Here is a 20,174-nt window from a genome sequence, read left to right on the forward strand (position 1 = left end):
ATATATGCTTGCTCTGGTTTCTTTCCCTCCAGAAAGCCTCTCATGATGGTATTCCATTTGTATGCATCTGGCCAGATTCGACAGGGAGAAGCCAACACGCCCAACCTCATCACTGGCATCGACCTTTCTTCAGTGCTCACCTCTTGAGTAAGAAATAATATTACGTCAAGCTCAGGAGGGCAGGACGGAAGATCACGAATTCCAGATTATTTATTAGGAGATTCTACATTTTTAATACGTAAAGCTTGGGATTGTGCTTGAAGGATTCCTGAAAAATTACTCAATTCTGTTCCGCCATCGTGAAGCTCGTCTAAAACTAATATCACTCAACCGGCAATATGAAACGACAAGCTTACAAGTATTTCAAAAGCAAGCAACTTAAATCCAATTTTATGAGTAAATAGCACCAAAAGTACTACAGAAAAGTTCACTATCGAGTCAGCTATTGGCTACAAGATGAGATTCGCCAATGTGAAAACCGCCAAAATTGAACACAATTCGCAAAAACCAAATTAAAACGTGATATTTTTTTCACTTCTCCTTCCTAGTACTTAATTGGTTCAAGAATTTGAAGTTGGGAGCCTAGTCGCTCTTCAGCAGCTGCCTCTGCCTTCTTCCTGAGCTTGGCAAGCTGCTTCTTCCTTTCGTAAGTAACCTGAGACCTCTGTTTCCTCTTTTCCTCCAACTCCTGATATTAAAAAAAACAATACTTCCATTAGACTCTGAAAAACATTCTCTACCTAAACAATATCATTCAAAATATAGAAAACAGAGAAGGAACAAAAAACAGAGAATATGGGTAATAATAACAACAGCAAGTATGCTCTAGAAAATGAGAAACTGATGGCGTCACAAGCAACTGAACTTTGGGGGAAACTACACCGGTTACCAAAGAAGCTTAGAGCTAACATGTACACTAGTAAACATAAGTCATCAATGGTATCCCAAGAACTCACAAAGAAACGAACAGATGTCAAGCAACTCTGATAATAACACATAAGAAAAACATGGAATAACATAGTAATCACAAGGGATATAAATCTATGAAGTATCAAAGAAGAAATCATCAATTCGTTGAAGGCAAAAGGACAACATAACAAATTCACACTAACTTTAGAATGTCTATAAACATGGATAACCATAGATAATTAAGATAAGATAACAAAAAGAGGAGAGAGAAACTGATAAAACAGGACTACACAATACAAAGGTGACTGCATTTGCTTGAAAAGCTAGCTAGATTCCAGCATCAACTGATGCTGTGTACATGTCTTAACTCCATTCTGTATTTTCTATTAGAGAGCTACACTGGAGTGAGGGGCAAAGAGAGGTTTTAGGTTCCCACAAGGCAACGAGCCACTCCACAACTAACCACAGTTGTACCAAAAATGTTGAGCATGATTTGTTTCATTCAGAAGGTTAGCTTGGGTATTATCTACAAGCCTACAGCCCAAGTAAGATGAAGTTCGTTTTCTTACAGAAAAACATGCGTAGTATTTTAATCGATGCATACTCCATGAATCAATTTGTTTGTCGATTCAAGCAATAACATTTCTTTTAAATGAATTAAAACAATAAAAAATTGATAATGAATTAAAAAAAACATGAATACAGTTATTTAAGTAATAGCCTAATTGGAGTCGCACAACTAAACTCAGGACAAATAACGAGCAGCTTAATTTGACCATAAAACCACCCACTAAGTAACCTCAAAGTGCTGCATTAATCGAACTAAAATTATAACATGTACGGGAAGGAATGAGCATTTAGTAAATGAACGAAAAATCACCCAGAACGGTTAAGGAGAACATAACATTTGAATAGTGCAAACAGAGTGGTAAATGAAGCTAACCTTGATCGTATCGTAGTGATTCCATCCAACTTCAGAGGAGAGCCTACCCAACAAACAATACTTGTGACCGGCTTGAAGCCTCAAAACCCTGTTAATAACATCACACATCCATCAGCAATCATAAGCAGAAGGCAAAAAGATTAGCAAGCATAAAAAAAAATTACTCACTTCAGCGCGTCGGGAATAACCATCCTCTTCATCTTATCGTACGGAGGAGGAACACCCTCGTAAGCCTTGAAACGAGCAAGCGCAGCAGCACCACGCTTTGTCTTGTGCGGAATCATACTAGAGGACAAATAAAACAAAATTGTTCAGAGAATGGAAAATCCATGACAAGCCACATGTATAGACGATGAGAAACGCTACCCTCTAATAGTCCTCCAGAGAATCTTTGACGGAGCACGGAAGTGAATGGGACCGTGGGATGGCTTGGTGTTCATGCGCTTGCGGAGGAAACGATGGTACTTCATCTTCTGCCGGACAAGACCGCCGGAAAGGCAGATCTCCTCGCAGCGGACCACAACAACTCTCTGGCCGTTGAGAAGCTCTTTGGCCAGGATCGAAGCCAGACGGCCGAGCATGTGGTGGCGAGCGTCCACCACCACTCGGTGGGTGCAGATTCCGGAGCCGGACACCATTTTTCTCCTGTCTCGGTCTCTCCTCCGGTGACGGCCTTGCAGAAGCACTTAGCAGAGGTAGGGGAGCGGCTTTTAGGGTTTCTCTTCGCTGAAGTATAGGGTTTTTATATAAGATAGATGTTACTCATTTTTTAGTTTTTTCACCAGATTCCGGGCTTTCAGGTCGAGGCTCATCCACATGGCCCAGATCGATTTATAAGCGGAAGGCCCATGAGTGTGTGACATCAACTCACCATAAACAGAGGCCAGCGTTGGCCATCCCACACCAGTTAAATGCGGGTAGGGTGGCATTGAACTGAGCCGGTTCTCGAGCGGCTTAATTCGATTCAATTTATTTGGAGTTTGAGATCCAGATAAAACTCGTTTGTATTAACGAGCCGAGCTCGACCGAACCATGGTTTGGTTCGAAAACTCACGAGCTGGCTCATTAATTGGCTCGAGAGTCAGGACTCAGGAGAGCGGGGGGGGGGGGGGGGGGGGGGGCTCCCCTCGTCACCACCGAGCTCCTCCGTCCTTTGTTGTCGCCGTCTACAGTTGCTCGCTGGCCGCCTTCGCCATTGCTTGGTTCCATTTTTTCCCTTCGATTTCTTCCTCCCCTCGTCTGCCTTCGCCTCTGTTTTCGTCGCCGCCGTCATCCTTAATGACATATCCTCTCCGGCATCGCTAGACCCCTTCCTCATGGCTCTTGAAGAAATTGAAAAAACATTTTAGTAGAAATACGTTTCTAGGGATTATTAGTGTGTCATGTTTTTTTAAAACATGTTTCTAATTGAAAATTCTTATTAAAAAATCATATAATTTTCTGAGTAAGATTTTCCTGCCAAGATGGGCTAGAAAACCGTATAGAAATTTTTTGAATAAGTATTTGACAATTGATATTGTAATACTTTTAGCATGAGGCAATTTTCATAGCAATTTTGTGTTTGACATTTTATTTGATTAAAAATTTATCAATAAGTATAGTAATATATTAGATTGATTATTAATTTTTATTTATTTTACTAGAAGAGGCAATAAGAGGTCCATTTAATTTTCTTAAAAAAATTAAAATATTTCTTGTAATTTTCTAGTAAGTCATTAATAGTAATAGGATTTTATTTAAATGACTTTTTGGAAATATGTATTATAAAGAAAACATGACGGAGTAGGGACAAAGTTGAAAATCCGACCTTTTTCATGAGGAAAGACGAGGGTAAAACCATGTTAAAATCTTTGAGACATCTCAAATGAATCGACTATGACATTGCCAATGTAGTGTTATATAATGCGATTAATCTTGGGATCTAAGGATCGATATGGATTATGGAGCATTTTAAGATAAATTTTAATTAATTAGAATATATACCTTTTGGTGTTTAAAGAGGGCAATCTGGTTCAAATTCGGATGATACATACTTGACTCAGGGTTCAAACTCGTTTTTTTTCCCAACTCACCTATAAGTTTCTTCAGAACTTCTAGGGCACCTGTGAATTACACATATTGACTTATCCTTTGGAGTTTAGGAGTCTCGATCAGATATCCAATTCCTAGACAGTAAACGGGTTGCAGGTCTGAACCCAGAGACAGGACTCTAGCAACCTCTGTAATTTCTTCCCACAATGTGCTGAAAGCTACCACCCACCAGAGCCTTACTCATGGAATCATGACTCAAACGCGGCCACAATAAAATCTGAGTCGAGTAGGTTTTCCTGGGTCAAGAAACTCGATTTGGGGAAGGATGGCGGATGTCTTCCACTGAAACCAGTTGGCTCAAATGCACAAAGCAAAGACTGAATGAGATCAGAAACATAGGATGATACCTGCCCTTCACAATAAACTAGACAAAGAAAACCATAATCTGTAATCATACAAAGCCATATTGAACGGAAGTGATAGTCTACTAATGCAAGCAGCTATAATAACTCGACAAACATATGAAGTAAAGCCCCCCCACCTCCTACCACTAAACAAAGAGGGCCAAAAAAATATGATGCAAAATGCATAGCCAAGTATAATGTGGAAAAGATTTGAACTTCATGTGGCAATGTTTGTTTTGTAGCTTAATGCACTCGCGGCGATTGCCTGTAGGTCGGTAACGGAGACCGTAGTGGGGATGCAACCGGTGTGATGTGCAATGGTGAAGGGAGGGGTCTTGCTGGGAACTTCCGGACTGGATTAGAAGCCGGTTGATGTCGCACTTGGGAAGCTTTTGAGGAAGTTTTTGCAGTTTGAAGCTGCTCTAATGTGGCTAAGACTTCGGCCATCCGTGGTCTCATTTTGGCTTCTGAGTAAAGGCACTGCACTGCAAGAGTGGCGACTTGGTGTGCCGCTTTTTGAGGGTACTGACCTTCCAACTTGGAGTCCATTACACGGAATAGCTTTCGCTTGTCACTCAGAAATGGTTTTGCCCAGTCAACCAACTTTTGTTCTATTCCTAATTTGCCTTTATCAAGGGCCCTACGCCCAGTCAATAGCTCCAATAACACAACACCAAAGCTGTAAACATCACTCTTAGAAGATAAACGACCTGTTAATCAGTCACTGAAATGTTAGCATCATTTTTTAGCTTTCTTCATGTTAGTTAAAAACTAAATGATTGACTGTAGGAAGCATCTAATACAATCAATATTAACTTAAAGACTTTAATTCCTATTTGAAGCAGCAAATATAGAAACAAACCTGTGGCAATGTATTCGGGTGCTGCATAGCCTTGAGTTCCCATTACTTGTGTGGAGACATGGGTATTATCTCCAGTTGGCCCAGCCTTCGCCAATCCAAAATCGGAAAGCTTAGCATTAAAATCCTGCATCGGCAAATAGAACCAAGTAAATTCTTGAGACTCCGATGGTTCAATCATGATTTACTTGTATTATTGTATCTGCAGATTCAGAGCAACTGATCTGTCCATGGCAAAGAAGAGCTTAATGTCAAGTCAGGGAGATTCCATCCTCCCATCAACTCAAACGAGACCATCCTAATGGTCTTTCTACTAAAAGCTCTTATTCAATCATCAAATAAAAATAAAGGTAGAGCGATGGACAAGTCCATTTGTTAGTAGATAGAGGGATAGACTAGAGCATACTGCATCGAGAAGGATATTTGAGGCTTTAAAGTCTCTATATATAACTTGAGATTCAGCATCATGCAAAAATAAAAGTCCCCGTGCAGCATCAATTGCAACTTTGATCCTTATTGCCCAAGAAAGAGGCCGAGCCCCTCCTGCAAAAAGACAAAACAGTGTGAGAGAGACCAAGATGCAAAAGAGTAAAAGTATCCGCTCCATGTTCTTAAAGATATATTCCATACTACAGGCGAGACTATCAGAGCTAAACCATAAAGCATTAAAAACATTAGAATTTTGTCCAGCCCATCATAAAACCTCAAGTGGACAAAGCCAACAGATACATAAAACTAGAAATTTTTTATCATAGTAATTAAAAACTAATGATGAATAGATAAGCAGATTACTTCTAAACAGGTGATTCTCCAAACTGCCCTTAGCCATGTACTCATAGACCAATAGATGATTTTCGCCCTCTGAACAGTATCCAATGAGTCTAACAAGATTTGGATGGTGAAGTTGGCCAAGATAATTAACCTCTGTCTGCACAAACCAATGCAACCTAATTAATATATTAAAATAAATAACAAAAAAAAAAGAAGGCAAATTCACTTACCAACCACTCCTTGTGACCTTGGAAACTCTCTGGTTTAAGCTTTTTGACAGCAACAACCATTCCAGCCCCAGGCCTTGAAGCAGCATATGTTTGCTCATCAATCCATCCTTTAAATACATACCCAAAGCCTCCTTCTCCAAGAAGACTATCTGACCGGAAATTTTTAGTTGCATTTCTTAGCTCGTTGAAGGAGAAGTTTTTCAAGTTTGAGGATGATAAAATCTGGCCTTCAGTTCGTGGAGTAGGTAGACCATTAGGGCTTCTACTACTATAGGATGGGGCAGTCAAGCTTGAGCCATTTGAAGACAAACCTGTTCTGCTGGTGGATTTTGACGCATCTGAATTTAAGGAGAAACAAGATAGTCACAAAATCTTTAGATACATTCCCAGATTCAAAGGAAAAGTATAACTTCAAAAGAAATGTAAACATCCACATGTATAAATAGTAGGAGACTATTAATTCCAAACAAATGATATCAGTACAGTAGACTCTAGACTTGCATTAGTTCAAGCCAGCAATGGCTAGCTTGTGTGTTGGGGATACAACATGGATAGCCATGTCATGGAATCTGTGAATGACCTTATAGTTTGAAACAAGTATATATGCATGGCAACTACATTGGCTGTTTCTATTAGTAATACAAACATACCTGAAGTAAACAAACCTAGACTATTGGTTTTTTCAAGAATGGACTTTCAAGTTCCATGAGTTATGAAAGCATGGAGGGAGGATTGCTAAAATTCCAACAAAATTTTCAGGGATTGTTAGTTTCAGCTATCTTGGCAAATGCATCTAAAGTTAACTGGTTATTGAAAAATCACCTTCCGAAAGTATGAATGTAAGAAATAAATAGAGAATCTTGAATTTGAAGAAGTGTCTTTAAGTTCTAAAGCAGCCGTCAAACAGCTCTTTTGCTGAAACTTCTCAAACAAAACCACAGACTGAGCTGGATAAAACATTCAAGACTACAGAAATTTTAATACTTGGACAGCTAACTGGGGGAAAAGAGCCTGTTCGTCACATCCATATCCTAACAAACAACTTCCACACTTGAAATAGTCAATAGTCATCCATCAAAGACCCAAGAGCATCCCATTTTCACAGTGAATTTGGACAGAAAGAAAGGTTGTTATACACATAAAAAAACAAACCCCAGGTGGAAATTAAACCAGGAAATGTAAAAAAAAGGTAGCAAGAAGGCTTTTTTTCTTTCTTCTCTTGATAGGGAAATGGAAAATAACAGGTAAAGTTAGCAACAACAATACAAGGGATATCCATGATAGAAGTATAGAAACATTTTAAGCATAACTGAAGCTACCGAAACAAAAAAAAGCTTAGTGAACTTATTCCATTCTGGAATAGTCAGTGACCCACATTCATAAAGTTAATTAAAATGAGAAACAACTTCGCAACAAAAATCGGCATTAAAAGCCTCAGCGAAGAAAAGAAAACAGAGAAAACTTCCGGTCCAAACCTGAAGAAGGACCTGATAGAGGAGAAACAAACTTAGAAGCAAAACTAAAGTCCTGCACTTCCAAAAATACCAGACCATGAGAGTGCACAGCTCAATTCGCATATCGAACACCAATACAACGATATGCCCCAGATTTCAAAGATGTAAAAGCCAATTCAAAATCCCAACACCGAATCAAATAGCAAAAGCCAGCTAAACTCTTCCATCTCCAACCTTAAACCCAGCCCACAAACTAGGATTTTTCCCAAATTCCACCGAATGAGCAGAGAACTATAAAATCACCCACCCCAACATAAAATTCCCATCACCATAACATGATAAACTCGGGAAAAACATGAATTCTCCCCTCCCCCCCAAAAGAAGACATATATCAACAATTCAAAGTAAACACGAAGAAACGAAGCGTGTCAGCTGTACCGGAAGTATTTTGAGAGCTCTGGGAGCTTTGAATTCCTGCTGAAGCATCCAAACAGTTGCCCATGGAACTCCAAAAAATGGGTCTTCCCCGTCAAGCTCCAACCATAGAAAACTTTTAACTGAAATTAGGCAGAAGAAACAAAACAGATAAGAACTTCCCCCTCTTACCCGTTTCCCTCTTCTCGAAACGGCGTACTCTAAAAAAGCTGAAAAACAAAAACAGTTGCTCCACGAATGGACTGCAGGAGTGAATAGAAGACGTAATTTGTCAAAAAAGTCATGGAAGCGACTCGCACGCGTTCTTCCCGGAAGGCGATAAACGAGTACATTCAAACTGGTCAATGACGAAAACATCCCACTTTCCCGGAAAAAAATTTAAATTATTTTTTCTTATAACAGCTTCAAAAAAATTTACTGGACCCACATGATCTCAACTCTTCAATGCTCTAAATCAAAAGGCTAATGTTGCTCGATTAAAGTGATCTTTAACTTTATGGATAGCTTAAAATGGGTCCCATCGAATGAAAGACGTGGATTATAAATAAACCATACGAATTAAACAATTTATTTTAATCACCTCTCCCATATTTAAAATTGAGAAAAGAGAAAATTAAAATCAGATAATTTTTAATTAGAAAAGTAGCAAGGACTAAGGCGGTGAGAGTGACTCAGCCGCGTTACATCACGTACACGGTGGGTGCTTGCGTGTAATAACGTGGGCCCCCCAAACTGAAATGCCATATTTACCATAAACTAGTAAAAAAATTAATATTTTAAACTATGTTATCCAATAATTAAGCGAGGGCGGCATTTGGTGATACATTATTAAGATTTCTCCTTAGGGATATGCCCGATACGGTATGGGTTTATGGACGGATACAAGGCGTGTATCGGCTCTTATATAACGGGTTTCGGTTGTCAATATATATATAAAAAAAAATCTATATACCTACTAGCAGAAGAGAGGGTGGCCCTCCCCCATGAGAATTCTATCGAATATATCCAACATCTTCACTAAAAAAAGAAAGTATATACGAAAAGAAAATAATAGGGGTATTTTGGTAAAGAAGGAAGCGGTTTCCACGTGGGAAACACAACGGCGGAAGAGTGTGTTGACTTTTTTACACACGTTCTGATCAGGAAGAGAGGTATTCACACGAAAAAATAAACAACCTGGCAACCACACGAGAATAATAAAAATAATATTCAATAAAATTTTAATACATTTTTATTTTAATAATATATTCTTCTTCAAATAAAAATGCTCCTAATCGTGGCATGGGGGACCTTACTTCCTAATTTTATCTGAATTTTTATCCAATTAGAATTATTTTTTTAATACTTAGATGAGACACGACTTAAACCCATATATTCATTATAGAAGTTGACAAGGGTGTATAAGTAATTAAAATTTTCCTAGTTAAATAAAAATTAATTAATTTTTTTAATTTGTATGAATGACATTGGTATGATGTCACGAGTATGTAATGCTGATGGTCATGCTTAATAAATAGGGATTTTTAGAATTTTCATATTTCAGAGAGTATAATCTCCTCTATTAGTCAAACTTTGTATCAATGTGCCTAAAGCGAAATCTGATACATATCGATAATATGCCCATTAGTCTTTGTTTTTTCCCCTCTTCTTAACTGACACTAAAAATATTATTAAGATTAAATATTTTATTAAAATAAAAATACGAGAACTACAAAAAGAAAGACAAACCTAAATTTCGATTTGTTGGTATGTTAGAATTGACAAACTTTCTTTCCCATTAAGTAAGTTGATAATATAAACGTGTTTACTTTACAAAAGTCGTTGTTAACATGAACAAGACTCATTCACGACGCATATTATAACGAGGCTCGACAAAGTCAAAGGTGAAACCTATGATTCAAACTTCAACTATTTTATATAATTACAAATTGGAACTCCTAACACGAAGGGGGCCTAGGTTCCTTCGCGAAATTTACCATAGTCTAGCATAGAACTCTTAAGTAAAAAAAACCATTTTTGGGGTTGGTTTTAAGAATTGACTCTAATCTATATAATAATTTCAATTGACAATTCCTAGTGCTAAGGAATTTTTTCAAGGTGTTCTTGGCCTATTAATAACAAGACCAAAGACATGTCAAGGGTAGAATATTCAGTGAAGCTACTAAAATCACAAACCGTCGGTGGAGTGAAGACCGGTGAAAAGATGCTGGACTAAGAAAAGTTGGGTAAGTTTGTGTGGGGCCTTTGATTAGATGTGTCAACTTTTTGAAGGCCTTTTGGAACGGATTAAACATAATGTCAAAGAGTCCAAAGAAGTTGTTCAGGATTTTACTCAAACGCGTTGAAGGGTCCTTAACAATGAAATGATTCCTTGACTCCTTGACTCCACTCTTTGAAAGAGTCGATGAAAGAGAATGACTCGATAGTTTTTGTTTACGCTTTTTAGGGCATAGCCGGTCCTCACCATGATTCCTCTTCCTTTTCAATACGTGTCGGCTGTTAGGCTTCCCTGCAGGGACCGATAGAAATGTATTAGTCAAGCTGAAATTTGATCCGTCTCAACCGATACACGATACATATCTGTAATACGTTATCTGCTTCGCGTTAACTCGAGTTGAGGTGGGAAACCGTTTCGAATCGAGATCTTTTGCAAACGGCTCATGCAACCTTTATTTCGTTTCGCCTTCCCTCGCTCTCTCTTCCGAACTACAAATAGCGCTTTCCACCGAAAAGTGAAGCTCGTCATAATTACGATGTCTTCCTCTCCCACTTTCTCCTCTCAAGTCTCCACCATATTTTACTGCCTTCCCTTCTCTTTCGCGCACAGTGTCACCTAGTGGCCAGAGAGCGAAGCCTCTCGCTTCCCGACAAGTGAAAGAAATAGGCAGGCAACAGACCAATTCAACTCTTATAATCTTGGTAAGTAAACTGCTTTCCTCACTTCTCTGACTTTCAGAATCACTGCTTCCTCTCCATCGTTCTTTCTCCTATACAAACTAGTTTTCTTTTTCTTCTCGTCTTCTTCTTCTTCTTCTTGGATCCTCATTTTTAATGTGGGGAAAGAAACAAGCAGAAATTAACTGAGAAACGTTCGTTCACACAAAACCAAAACCAGATTCTCACTTCCATTAGATTCCATGTTTAATACAACAACCCAATTACATTCACAAGGTTGAAAAAAACAAAAAACAAAACAAAAACCTCTTATTCTATGTAGTATGTACTCTTTCACACCAAAATACTTCATATTAGGATCTATTTCTAACTGGTTGATCCGTTTCTCCTTTCTACTGTATCTCTGTTTTTCCTTTTATTTTTTTCTTTTTTTTTCTCATATTTGCTTAGGTTTTACCTGAACAATAAATGACGCCGACAACACATACTTACACTCTGGGAAGACAAGACAAGATCTTATGTTGTTTTATGTACAACTGGTAAGTAATGACAGAAACCTGACGAATGGAGGGAAAGCAGATGAAAGAATAAATTGGTTTAGCAAACAAATACCCGAGTAAAAAACAGGTTCTGTGAAGCTACTCAAAGCATGGTATATAGAAGGACGCAGCATAGGCAAGCTCAGACTGGACACAAACAAGAATTACTAGGTTTTTGGGGCAAAAACTGCTGAAAATCAAGAAGATCTTCAACCAAAGAACAGAATAAATTTGTGTTGGAAAGACCTTCAAGCATGGGAAAATTTCTGGGAAGAAAGGATTAGGAAACAAGGCACACCTTACTAACATCAGTTACCGGTAGGATGTTCTATCAGCTTCTTAAACTGTCTTGAATATCGAGTTCAAGACAAATATGGGGCTTGTTGGTAGATCAGAGACTGTGGAGTAGTGCTCTTCGGCAAGATGGTGGTTGGCAGGGGCTGTTTGTAGTCGCAGATGGAGATGCCAATCCCAGTGTTCTTAGCAAGTACTGTCGCTCCTGAAATATGCCACAGCAATCCAATTGTTAGTTATAAACGGAAATTTTTGTAAATAGTGCTTACTTTTCTAAAATGGATTTCAATTACTTCTAGGAGAGATGTTGCATTTTAAGGCTTACAACTTGCACCAAGTACAATCATGTGTCTTATTAGCTGCAAGATAATATTCCGTGTTGATCTGAGAAAGGCCAAAACAACTTAGGTTTTTCCAGGTTCCAAGTGCATCATGCCATTCAATGGCCTGGCTGATCATTATGTTCCATAGTTTAAAATGGTTCTCAAAAAGCTTGCCATTTTTTTGGAACCGGACATTCAATTTCTGCTCCTTCGGCAAATCATGGTTTTCCAGTTTGGCTGCTTCCATGGAAACTGAGGTCGGAACAGGATCTCTTACAGAAAGATGTCACTTAACAGAATTTGACAAACAACCACATCCTCCATTTTTTCCATGTCAGGTTTGTTTGCAGCAGGGGAATTTTTTTTTTCAGTATCTGGTTACATTATCCGCTCCTTTCATGGTTGTAGGACCATGAACGGAGCACGTAGAAAGTGTTAGCTATATGGAATTTAAGTACATGTATCTGTTTGCTCAAGGAAACTATGAAATTCCTTCTTATTTCTGTACTACTCATGAAATTTAAGTACGTGTGTCTGTTTACTTCCTAGAAGTTAATGTGTAGAAGCAAACCTACTACCAGGCATATTATCAGGACTGTAGAATGAGGAGGAACTTACACTCTCTGAAAACTTAGGGCTTGGAATGCCCTCTTTGAAGGATTGGAATGGTGGAATCATTTGAACAGGGGAGCTGTACTCTCTTGTTGGCAGTACAGGAGCAATTCCATGACTATCTATGGCTTCTCCGCTTGGTTGCCCAGTTGCTAAAATCCAAAAAAATTGAAAGAAAGAACATTAAGGAAAACTGCTTATGCGAAGTTTTGATTAGGGTGCAGGAGGAAATAAACAAGCGATGGCTAGCCACATTTTTTACCTTCTGTAACACATGTCTTGGTACTAAACTGCTCTTTGTCACCTCCACCATCCTGTACTCCACTTTTCTCCATTCCATTGTCCATACTGTAATCTAATGAACATTCATCAGCTTGATTTGTTTCTATTTGATCATCTCCAGCATGTGATTGATTAGTTGAATAGGTGCTGTGTTCTGAACTTCCCTGAGATTCCTCTTGTAAATCAAGTTGCCTACAAATGTAGAATCCAATCTTAGGACAGCAGTCCAGTGCTGGAAAAGTGCTTAAAAAGTTTATGACATCCAATTACCTCCATGAAAGACGAGATGCTGGGCTTCCACTTTTAAAGTCTTCTATCAAGTCCTTGAAGTCATCAAGTAGAATGTCCATTTCTGCTATCTTGTTTCTCCACAGTTCACTTTCTTCGGTTTGAATCAAGAAATCTTGGAGTTCCTGTTTTTTATTCCACATGATTACTTAAGTTTCAGGTTTCAGGTTACTGATTCTGCCTCATGCAATGGGTAAAAGTCTCTTTTACTTTGAAAGAAAATAAGTTTGGTTAAGGCTATTATCACCTTCCAAGCAATCTCCAGACTCTGGTTGGAGTTGTCCGTGTTGACTCTTAGTGCAAGTGAGCTGAGGAGTTCTTCTTGCTGCATTAAGGCCATAATCTTTGGGTCATCCTTTCTGAGAAAGGTTCCTTGCAGCTTATTGCTCGCAACTGTTTTCAAAAGATGGAAAGGTTACATCAGTAAAATTAAGGTTTCTTATTTGCTTTTTGGTTTATCCTGTTTCAGCTAGGTTTCACTAAGATACAAAAGCTTACCTTCTCTCTGGGCTGCATCGATGTCCTTGGTGATGTGAGGATGAGATTGCAAGTTTTCTGTATTGCTGAAGTTCTGTTCAAGTACAGCAAGAGGAGGCCTCAAGAGCTGTGTTCCTGTTCCACATTCCCCTTGCAGTCTTTCTTTTGTGCTGCATTTTTCTGTTTCTTCAACAATATGGACCCTACATATGAAGAAATTGTCCTTAGATGCATTGAGACATACTATTTGTAAAATTGAAATGTTATTGGCTTGTTGTGAAGAGTTAAATCTCTTCTTCACCTGATCTTCTTAAGTGGGTTTGTTGATCCAGATATCCCATCTTGCAATATGACCCTTTTATTGTTATGGTTGATGTATAAATTGCTGTTCTCCTTTGATAATGCTTCAAGTTTTGCTCGTTTCTTGCAAAGAGTAGTGAACCGGTTCTTCACAGCATTGTCCGTTCTGCACTCAAATAGGAAAAGAAAGAGTTGGCAATCTATGGTTTTCAAGTAGCTATTTTTCCTATCAAATAGATTGGCAAGTTCTCGTGCAACAGATCCTTCTAGCTGTGATTTGAGTGCCTGTTTTTTTGTTAATTATCTAATATGATGAAGATTTATTCAAATAAGAAAAGTAGGCTGTATAAACTCTTACCTGCCTGAAACCACCTTTGCAATTTCAGTCCATCTATTACCAAACATCTTTTGAGCCTGCACATAATCCTTGCAAAGTCAGATTAGAGCTATAAATTTTTGTTCTCATATAGAAGCACCAAGTGACGTCTAAGTCAGCTTCCTTGTTACACAATGACATAGAAACAACAGCCTGAAATGTCAAATGAGCATAAGCCTTGGAAAAATTGTAAGATGCTGCAATGGGGAGCATCATTAGCCATATAAAAGAGAATAGCTTTTCCCTTTCTAGGGTATTTCTGGATTTATGGAGCAGAATAAACCATAGAACAATAAGTATCTTTTGGTTTTCTTGGGCTTTCCTGCATTTATGGAGCAGAACAAGCCATAAAACAATGAGTATCTTTTGGTTTTCTCTGCACTTGTGGAGCAGCGTAAGCCATAGAAAACTGTCAATCATTTGGCTAGGGTTAACGCATAAACAGAAACTGATACTAGCAGACACTGCCAATGTCACAAGTAGCAGTTTTATATACTCAGAACAACACGACCATGTTTAAGTGAAAATAAATGACAAAATATCAAAAACCTTCAGACAGAAAGTGATTCCTATAAGCTCATGTAACAACCAGAAGTCAAATTACACTTTAACACTGATACCTTCCAATACCGAGTGGCTGAAAACCATATAATGGGGAAAAAAAATGCAACTGTGGACAAGCACTCGAAGCAGTGAGAGCATCGATGACCACATAGAGTACCTCTAATAGTCAAAATGAAGTGAACCCACCTAGGCACTTATGCAGAAAGACGCTCAACATTGGTTGTGTGTAGAACATCCAACAGCGTCTCTTATGCAACTATGCTGCCTATCTAATTTTCAGGTCAAATTCATCTTAACCAAGCAAGCTATTGGCTGTTACCTCACATAAGAGCATGTCTTCCTCCGGTGACCAACCTCCCTTCTTGCACTCTGTACTCAAATATGTGTACCATCTGAAACAGTGTTGCACCTTCTTCATCATCATAAACAGAAAAAGAGATTTTTTTTATAAATTCCTTAATCTATAAATAAATAAAATAAACAACCCACCTTCTCCTGCACTGCCTGCTAGTTTTATCTTTGAATTTTGATGCAATAGCCGTCCAACTAGACAGATGAGCAAAGAGAAACTGTCACTTTTAGCAAATCTCCAATGAAGAGTCATCTCCTTGTTAAAAAAATGCACAAAAAAGACTCCGTACCTTTCAGTTCCAAGGATGCCTATCTGCTCTCGGAGAATGTCATCCTCCTGCAGTTCAAATTTCTTCATTAGAAGAGGGAGAGAGCGTCAGAAGCGTGAGAGTTGGTAAGAGAAAAAGGAACTCGACTATACCTGAGACGTCCACGTAACAATGTGCCGATCCTTCTGCTTGGGAGCTTCATTAAGCTTCATGGTCTTGGATTCTCTGTTTTCCTCCTCACGTTCCTCGTTGTCTACTTCTCTTATCAACTTCACTAGGCATATTAAAGCAGACACTTTCTACTCGATGATGAAGCGCTCCGAACCTTTTTCTAGTATAAGAAAAAGTAAAAAGCAGTACATACTTTTTTTCATAGAGAAATACTGTTTTCTCATGATCTCAATTTCTTCGAACTGAATTACCTAGGATTCGGGGCTCTTATCGACCTCTGAGCTGAAAACTATAGCAACAATACGAATCCGGCACCTCCAAACTAAGACCAGACAGATATTACTCTAAACAAAGCAATCAACCAGAAGACTAAATCCGATCCCCAAAAGACTCTCGTAATGATTTCCCGAACCTCCTGCCCAAACTCAAACCACAATCACCGGCACCGATTTATTTCTCTCTTTTGCTATATAAAAGTTTCAAATACCACAAACTAGTCCGATTCAAACTCCGTAGATCTATCCTCCTATCCTGGAACGCTACAGACTAAACGACCTACGAGTCCACCGGAAGCAGCCTAGATCTCTACCCAAACCGAACCAGTGCAATCAAATCACTCCAAATGCGCATCCAATTTCCAGATCAACAAAAGCAGAGACAAAAAACACATTCCAATCATGAACAAGCATCAACCACAAGTCTACAGATCACCAAATCCCTCTTTACAGTCGCGGATACGTAGACAGTACACGAGCGGCGGTGCTTTCGAGAGCAGAGAGCATGATCCGAAACCTTTGCGGCGAAAAATCTGTAAAAATTTAGGTTTTTATGCAATTTCTTTCCGGCAGTGGCTTTTGCGCGCGTTGGTTATGGTTTGAAAAAACGCTGAAATCCACGAGAGGATATTAATAGCGGAGCGACACCGCAGGGCCGCAAAGGTCTCTTTCTGGAGGGAAAAAAAATAATAACAGAAAAGAAATCTGAACTGTTTTTGTTTTGGTTTTAACTGGAGATTGGGCAATCTTCGTGAATCACTTTTACTGTGGCGAATGAATGAAATGAAGACGAAAGACTGCCTTTTCAGCTTTCTCTCGCGGAGGAGCGCCCCCTGGCCGGGCCGTTCACGAGGTGTCTCCAGATGCTACTCGATGATGGTAGTAATCGATTTTCTTACACGCTCCCTCTTATCGGGGCTTTGTTTTTATATCGTGTTTGAGTTTCTGCAAGATGACACCGTGGGGATCCGTAACTACGGGATTGCCACTGTCGGTCTGGTCTTGGTTTTTGAACGACTACCAACGGCCTAACGGAAATGCCGACTTTTTCCGACGGTTGTTTGCGCTAACGGAGTAAGGTTAACGGCTTTTAAATTGTTTTTTTTAATTTTCAACGACTATTAAGTAAAAATAATTTAAAATTTTTAGGTTATGAAAAAAACCCTATTAGATCAAAGATATTAAAAAAATTCATTAATTCTTTGTTCTTTTTAGAGGTTCAAAAGAAGTTGCAAATACCTATATCTATAATTAAACTTTATTTAACTAAATATTTTAAAATATAAAAATATATTATGGGAGTAGATTTCTTTAATTGAAGGTTCCAAAATAATTGATTAATCGGTGCAAGTAATATTTACCCATATTAATTTCACATAACAAGTGTTATGGGTACTTAAGATTTACTTAAACCCTTACAGGTAAGGAGTTTTTGGTATATTTATTTATGCATGAGAACAAAGAGTCATCGGAAAAAATTAATAACCTAAATTTATTTAATAAAATTTAATTTATATTTAATTTATGAAAATGTTATTATTTTATATTTAATTTATCAAAAAATACCTTAAATTTGATTTATTACTTAAACTCTACAAAAAACATATTTATACCATCTAAAATATTTTATTTTATAATTATACCATTTTTTAATATAATATAAATTTTAATATGAAAATATTTTTTTCTTAATTATATTGATTTTAAAAATTCAAAAAATTCTAAACACAAGGTCACTTGAACGGCGAGATAACGATAACGGAGAAAAGTACATATTGAACCGTCCATTGTCTCGTTCGCTGTCACTGGCGAGGGAAGATAGTACATAAATGACATCAGTTTAAATTCGAATTACGGTGCATGCCACTGTTTTGAAAATCAAACAGATGCATGGGTTATTTTTCCAAATTTGTACCTGAATCTAGTTAAGTGGCTGACACAGACCCACGACGATACGGTCAGAAAAGTACATATTGAACCGTCCATTGACACAAACAGTTCGTGGGAGGGCACGGACCACATTCCGTATGTGGTGCAACATATCTAGCGGATAAGTTTGACAAATCGAGACCCCTAAAATTCGAATTAATTCATTGGTATGCTTCTTAGATTTGGTTGCCTACTAGATTTGTATAAAGTAAGTTAGATATTAAAAAATTAGACTATGGTACATAATTGTATTAATTAGAAGTCTAATACATGATATGTACATTTATAAAATTGAAGAATTAGCAATTTTGATAAGTGTTAAATGCTTTATTAATCTATAATTAATATTTTTAATGTTATTAAATAATACATGATATTTCATTTGTTATTATTTAAAATAAAAATATATGTGGATTTTATTTATGATTATTGTAAGTGTATATAAAGACAAGGGTATTTTTCAAATAGTGGGTATATTCTATAGTATAATATATTGACAAAATGATGAGGTTAGAAAAGGGGAAGGGGATTACTTTGAGGGTTGTCTTAGAAAGAGCCTTGAGAAAGGGATAGGGGTGGGGTGTCCCATAAGGGCCGACCCGGAGAGAACCCTAGGTAAAAGTTCTCATGATTTTCAAAAAGAAAATCCTTCAACTATGACTAAACTTTGTCATCTTCTCTCATATATCAAATTGAGGTCTCACCTAATTTTATTTTTTGTTTTGTCTCTATCAACCAAAGTTGGTTAATTAATCAAATTTATTACAATTAATTGAATATCAAGGAGGGGCCACAATATGAACAATTTATGACATTATACTCCATTAAAATGGCCCAAACTCAAGTGCAAATTGAGTGGTGGTGTCATAAGAGGGTCCTCTTGTGAGGGTTTCTCACATAATAGTGTCCCCTATTTAGCTTTTGCTTTTAGGGCTTCAAATTATTTTTTTAAAAGAGAAATAATAGTATCCTTTGCTTTTGAGTGATGGGAGGACCCTCACTCTAGAGAGAGAGAGAGAACGAGGCCCAAGTTCCAAAAGGGATCACCATCGAAGGAGTGGATGGTGGGCCTCCCAACCAATAGGAGCTTGACATGTGGCAAACTCTTGAAAATGGACACGTGGGCCTTTTGTGGGTTAGGTTAAAGAGCACAAGAAAAAGGTAGACACATGATTAAATGAAGGGAAATTCAAATAAGACTTTCTATGCCATGGGAGAAATTTAATCCAAGTAGTCACTACACGTTGGGCTCAAGACTACTTAGATTATTTTTCTAGGGTTACTTAATGGTCCTCTATTAGTCTATTTTCTTATCAATGTGACCTCCTTTCTTTATATAATTTAAATCATATCTTTTAATTACCAAGACGTCTTAGCTGATCCGCCCGAGTTGGGTATCGGACCGAGTTTTGCATGATATTGAAGGTGTACAAGTCTTGATGGTATAACAAGACCTTAATTATATTAATTAGGTTTTAATTTGTATTTCAACAATTGAACTGATCGATAAAAATAGGGATTTAAAGAGGTAATAAGTAAATAAACACAATTATATGAATAAAACTACTTATTTACTTATACCAATATTGATTTTTGCCTTTTGTACTGTGTTATGTAGTAATTTTATAGAAACATTATTGGGTAAAATTAATTAATAAGTCGGAGTTTCTTAAGCTGTTCTGATTATGATGAGATAGAATCAAGACTGTTCATTTTTATGGGTCCCATGTAAATTAATAAACAAAATTAACCCATTTCATGTTTCAATGATATTATAAAAAATTAATATTCTTAATACAAAAGTTGGACTGGTTGTTTTTACAATTTTGACACTAAGTCACTAAAGGATTTAAAAAACTAATTTTTTTCTTAAAGAAATGATCCAATGTCTCGTCCTTTTTAGTCTCTTTTCCTAGACAAATTTCTTGGGTCTTGGTTTGATCAGTCATCTCATGCCTGCGAAGGACGACGACGGATACAAGGTCAAGGTCAGTCTTCAAAAGGCCAGTCCAATCGCTTCTCTGTGCCATTCATGAGCAGAAACTGTTCTGTCGATTCGTCTGCTCACAGTAACACAGAGAAGCATCCGACGAAGCTTGTTTGTCTTCAATGTAGGTGTACTTAATCCACGTTTCTTGTAGCGTAAAAGGAAAACGTTCCAAGGAGAGGGCCAAAAAAGAAAAGTTTTACCGC

The 20,174-nt window shown here is 37.7% G+C and overlaps 3 protein-coding genes across 3 annotated transcripts; all 3 read right to left on the reverse strand.

Moving 5' to 3' along the window:
- Positions 1-361: 361 nt before the first annotated feature.
- Positions 362-2,572, reverse strand: LOC137936073 (large ribosomal subunit protein uL13y-like). Its single transcript, XM_068780604.1, has 4 exons — positions 2,219-2,572; positions 2,021-2,137; positions 1,853-1,940; positions 362-688 (listed from the first exon to the last, which is right to left on the reverse strand). Exons 1-4 carry the CDS (start codon positions 2,488-2,490, stop codon positions 545-547), a joined length of 621 nt encoding a protein of 206 aa, XP_068636705.1. The 5' UTR covers positions 2,491-2,572; the 3' UTR covers positions 362-544.
- Positions 2,573-4,265: 1,693 nt separating this feature from the next.
- On the reverse strand, positions 4,266-8,291 carry LOC137937604 (probable serine/threonine-protein kinase PBL3). The gene is made up of 6 exons (XM_068782702.1): positions 8,040-8,291; positions 6,148-6,485; positions 5,939-6,074; positions 5,553-5,689; positions 5,150-5,273; positions 4,266-4,997 (listed from the first exon to the last, which is right to left on the reverse strand). The coding sequence occupies exons 1-6, from the start codon at positions 8,101-8,103 to the stop codon at positions 4,531-4,533; spliced, it is 1,266 nt and encodes a 421-aa protein (XP_068638803.1). The 5' UTR covers positions 8,104-8,291; the 3' UTR covers positions 4,266-4,530.
- A 2,839-nt stretch (positions 8,292-11,130) lies between these two features.
- LOC137936709 (transcription factor MYB124-like) lies at positions 11,131-16,926 on the reverse strand. The gene is made up of 12 exons (XM_068781546.1): positions 15,759-16,926; positions 15,628-15,674; positions 15,476-15,532; positions 15,306-15,378; positions 14,405-14,460; positions 14,048-14,212; positions 13,768-13,949; positions 13,517-13,662; positions 13,252-13,394; positions 12,962-13,173; positions 12,706-12,851; positions 11,131-11,969 (listed from the first exon to the last, which is right to left on the reverse strand). The coding sequence occupies exons 1-12, from the start codon at positions 15,816-15,818 to the stop codon at positions 11,862-11,864; spliced, it is 1,395 nt and encodes a 464-aa protein (XP_068637647.1). The 5' UTR covers positions 15,819-16,926; the 3' UTR covers positions 11,131-11,861.
- Positions 16,927-20,174: the final 3,248 nt, after the last annotated feature.

The sequence above is a fragment of the Aristolochia californica genome, unplaced genomic scaffold, assembly GCF_029961685.1.
Source record: "Aristolochia californica isolate CCGP_79_NKW_82.1479 unplaced genomic scaffold, dmAriCali1.0.hap1 SCAF_7, whole genome shotgun sequence".
In the NCBI taxonomy this organism is placed as follows: domain Eukaryota; kingdom Viridiplantae; phylum Streptophyta; class Magnoliopsida; order Piperales; family Aristolochiaceae; genus Aristolochia; species Aristolochia californica.

Excerpts from the sequence above, each read along its gene's own strand:
- LOC137936073 (XM_068780604.1), bottom strand. The coding sequence starts at position 2,490 with ATGGTGTCCGGCTCCGGAATCTGCACCCACCGAGTGGTGGTGGACGCT. Across the intron at positions 2,138-2,218 it reads CTCTGGAGGACTATTAGAGG|TATGATTCCGCACAAGACAA; the intron begins GTAGCGTTTCTC and ends TTTGTCCTCTAG. Across the intron at positions 689-1,852 it reads ATCACTACGATACGATCAAG|GAGTTGGAGGAAAAGAGGAA; the intron begins GTTAGCTTCATT and ends TTTTAATATCAG.
- LOC137937604 (XM_068782702.1), bottom strand. The coding sequence starts at position 8,103 with ATGGGCAACTGTTTGGATGCTTCAGCAGGAATTCAAAGCTCCCAGAGC. Across the intron at positions 6,486-8,039 it reads GAGCTCTCAAAATACTTCCG|ATGCGTCAAAATCCACCAGC; the intron begins GTACAGCTGACA and ends CCTTAAATTCAG. Across the intron at positions 5,274-5,552 it reads CAAATATCCTTCTCGATGCA|GATTTTAATGCTAAGCTTTC; the intron begins GTATGCTCTAGT and ends TTGCCGATGCAG.
- LOC137936709 (XM_068781546.1), bottom strand. The coding sequence starts at position 15,818 with ATGAAGCTTAATGAAGCTCCCAAGCAGAAGGATCGGCACATTGTTACG. Across the intron at positions 15,675-15,758 it reads TTGTTACGTGGACGTCTCAG|GAGGATGACATTCTCCGAGA; the intron begins GTATAGTCGAGT and ends TTTGAACTGCAG. Across the intron at positions 13,174-13,251 it reads GCATCTCGTCTTTCATGGAG|GCAACTTGATTTACAAGAGG; the intron begins GTAATTGGATGT and ends CTACATTTGTAG.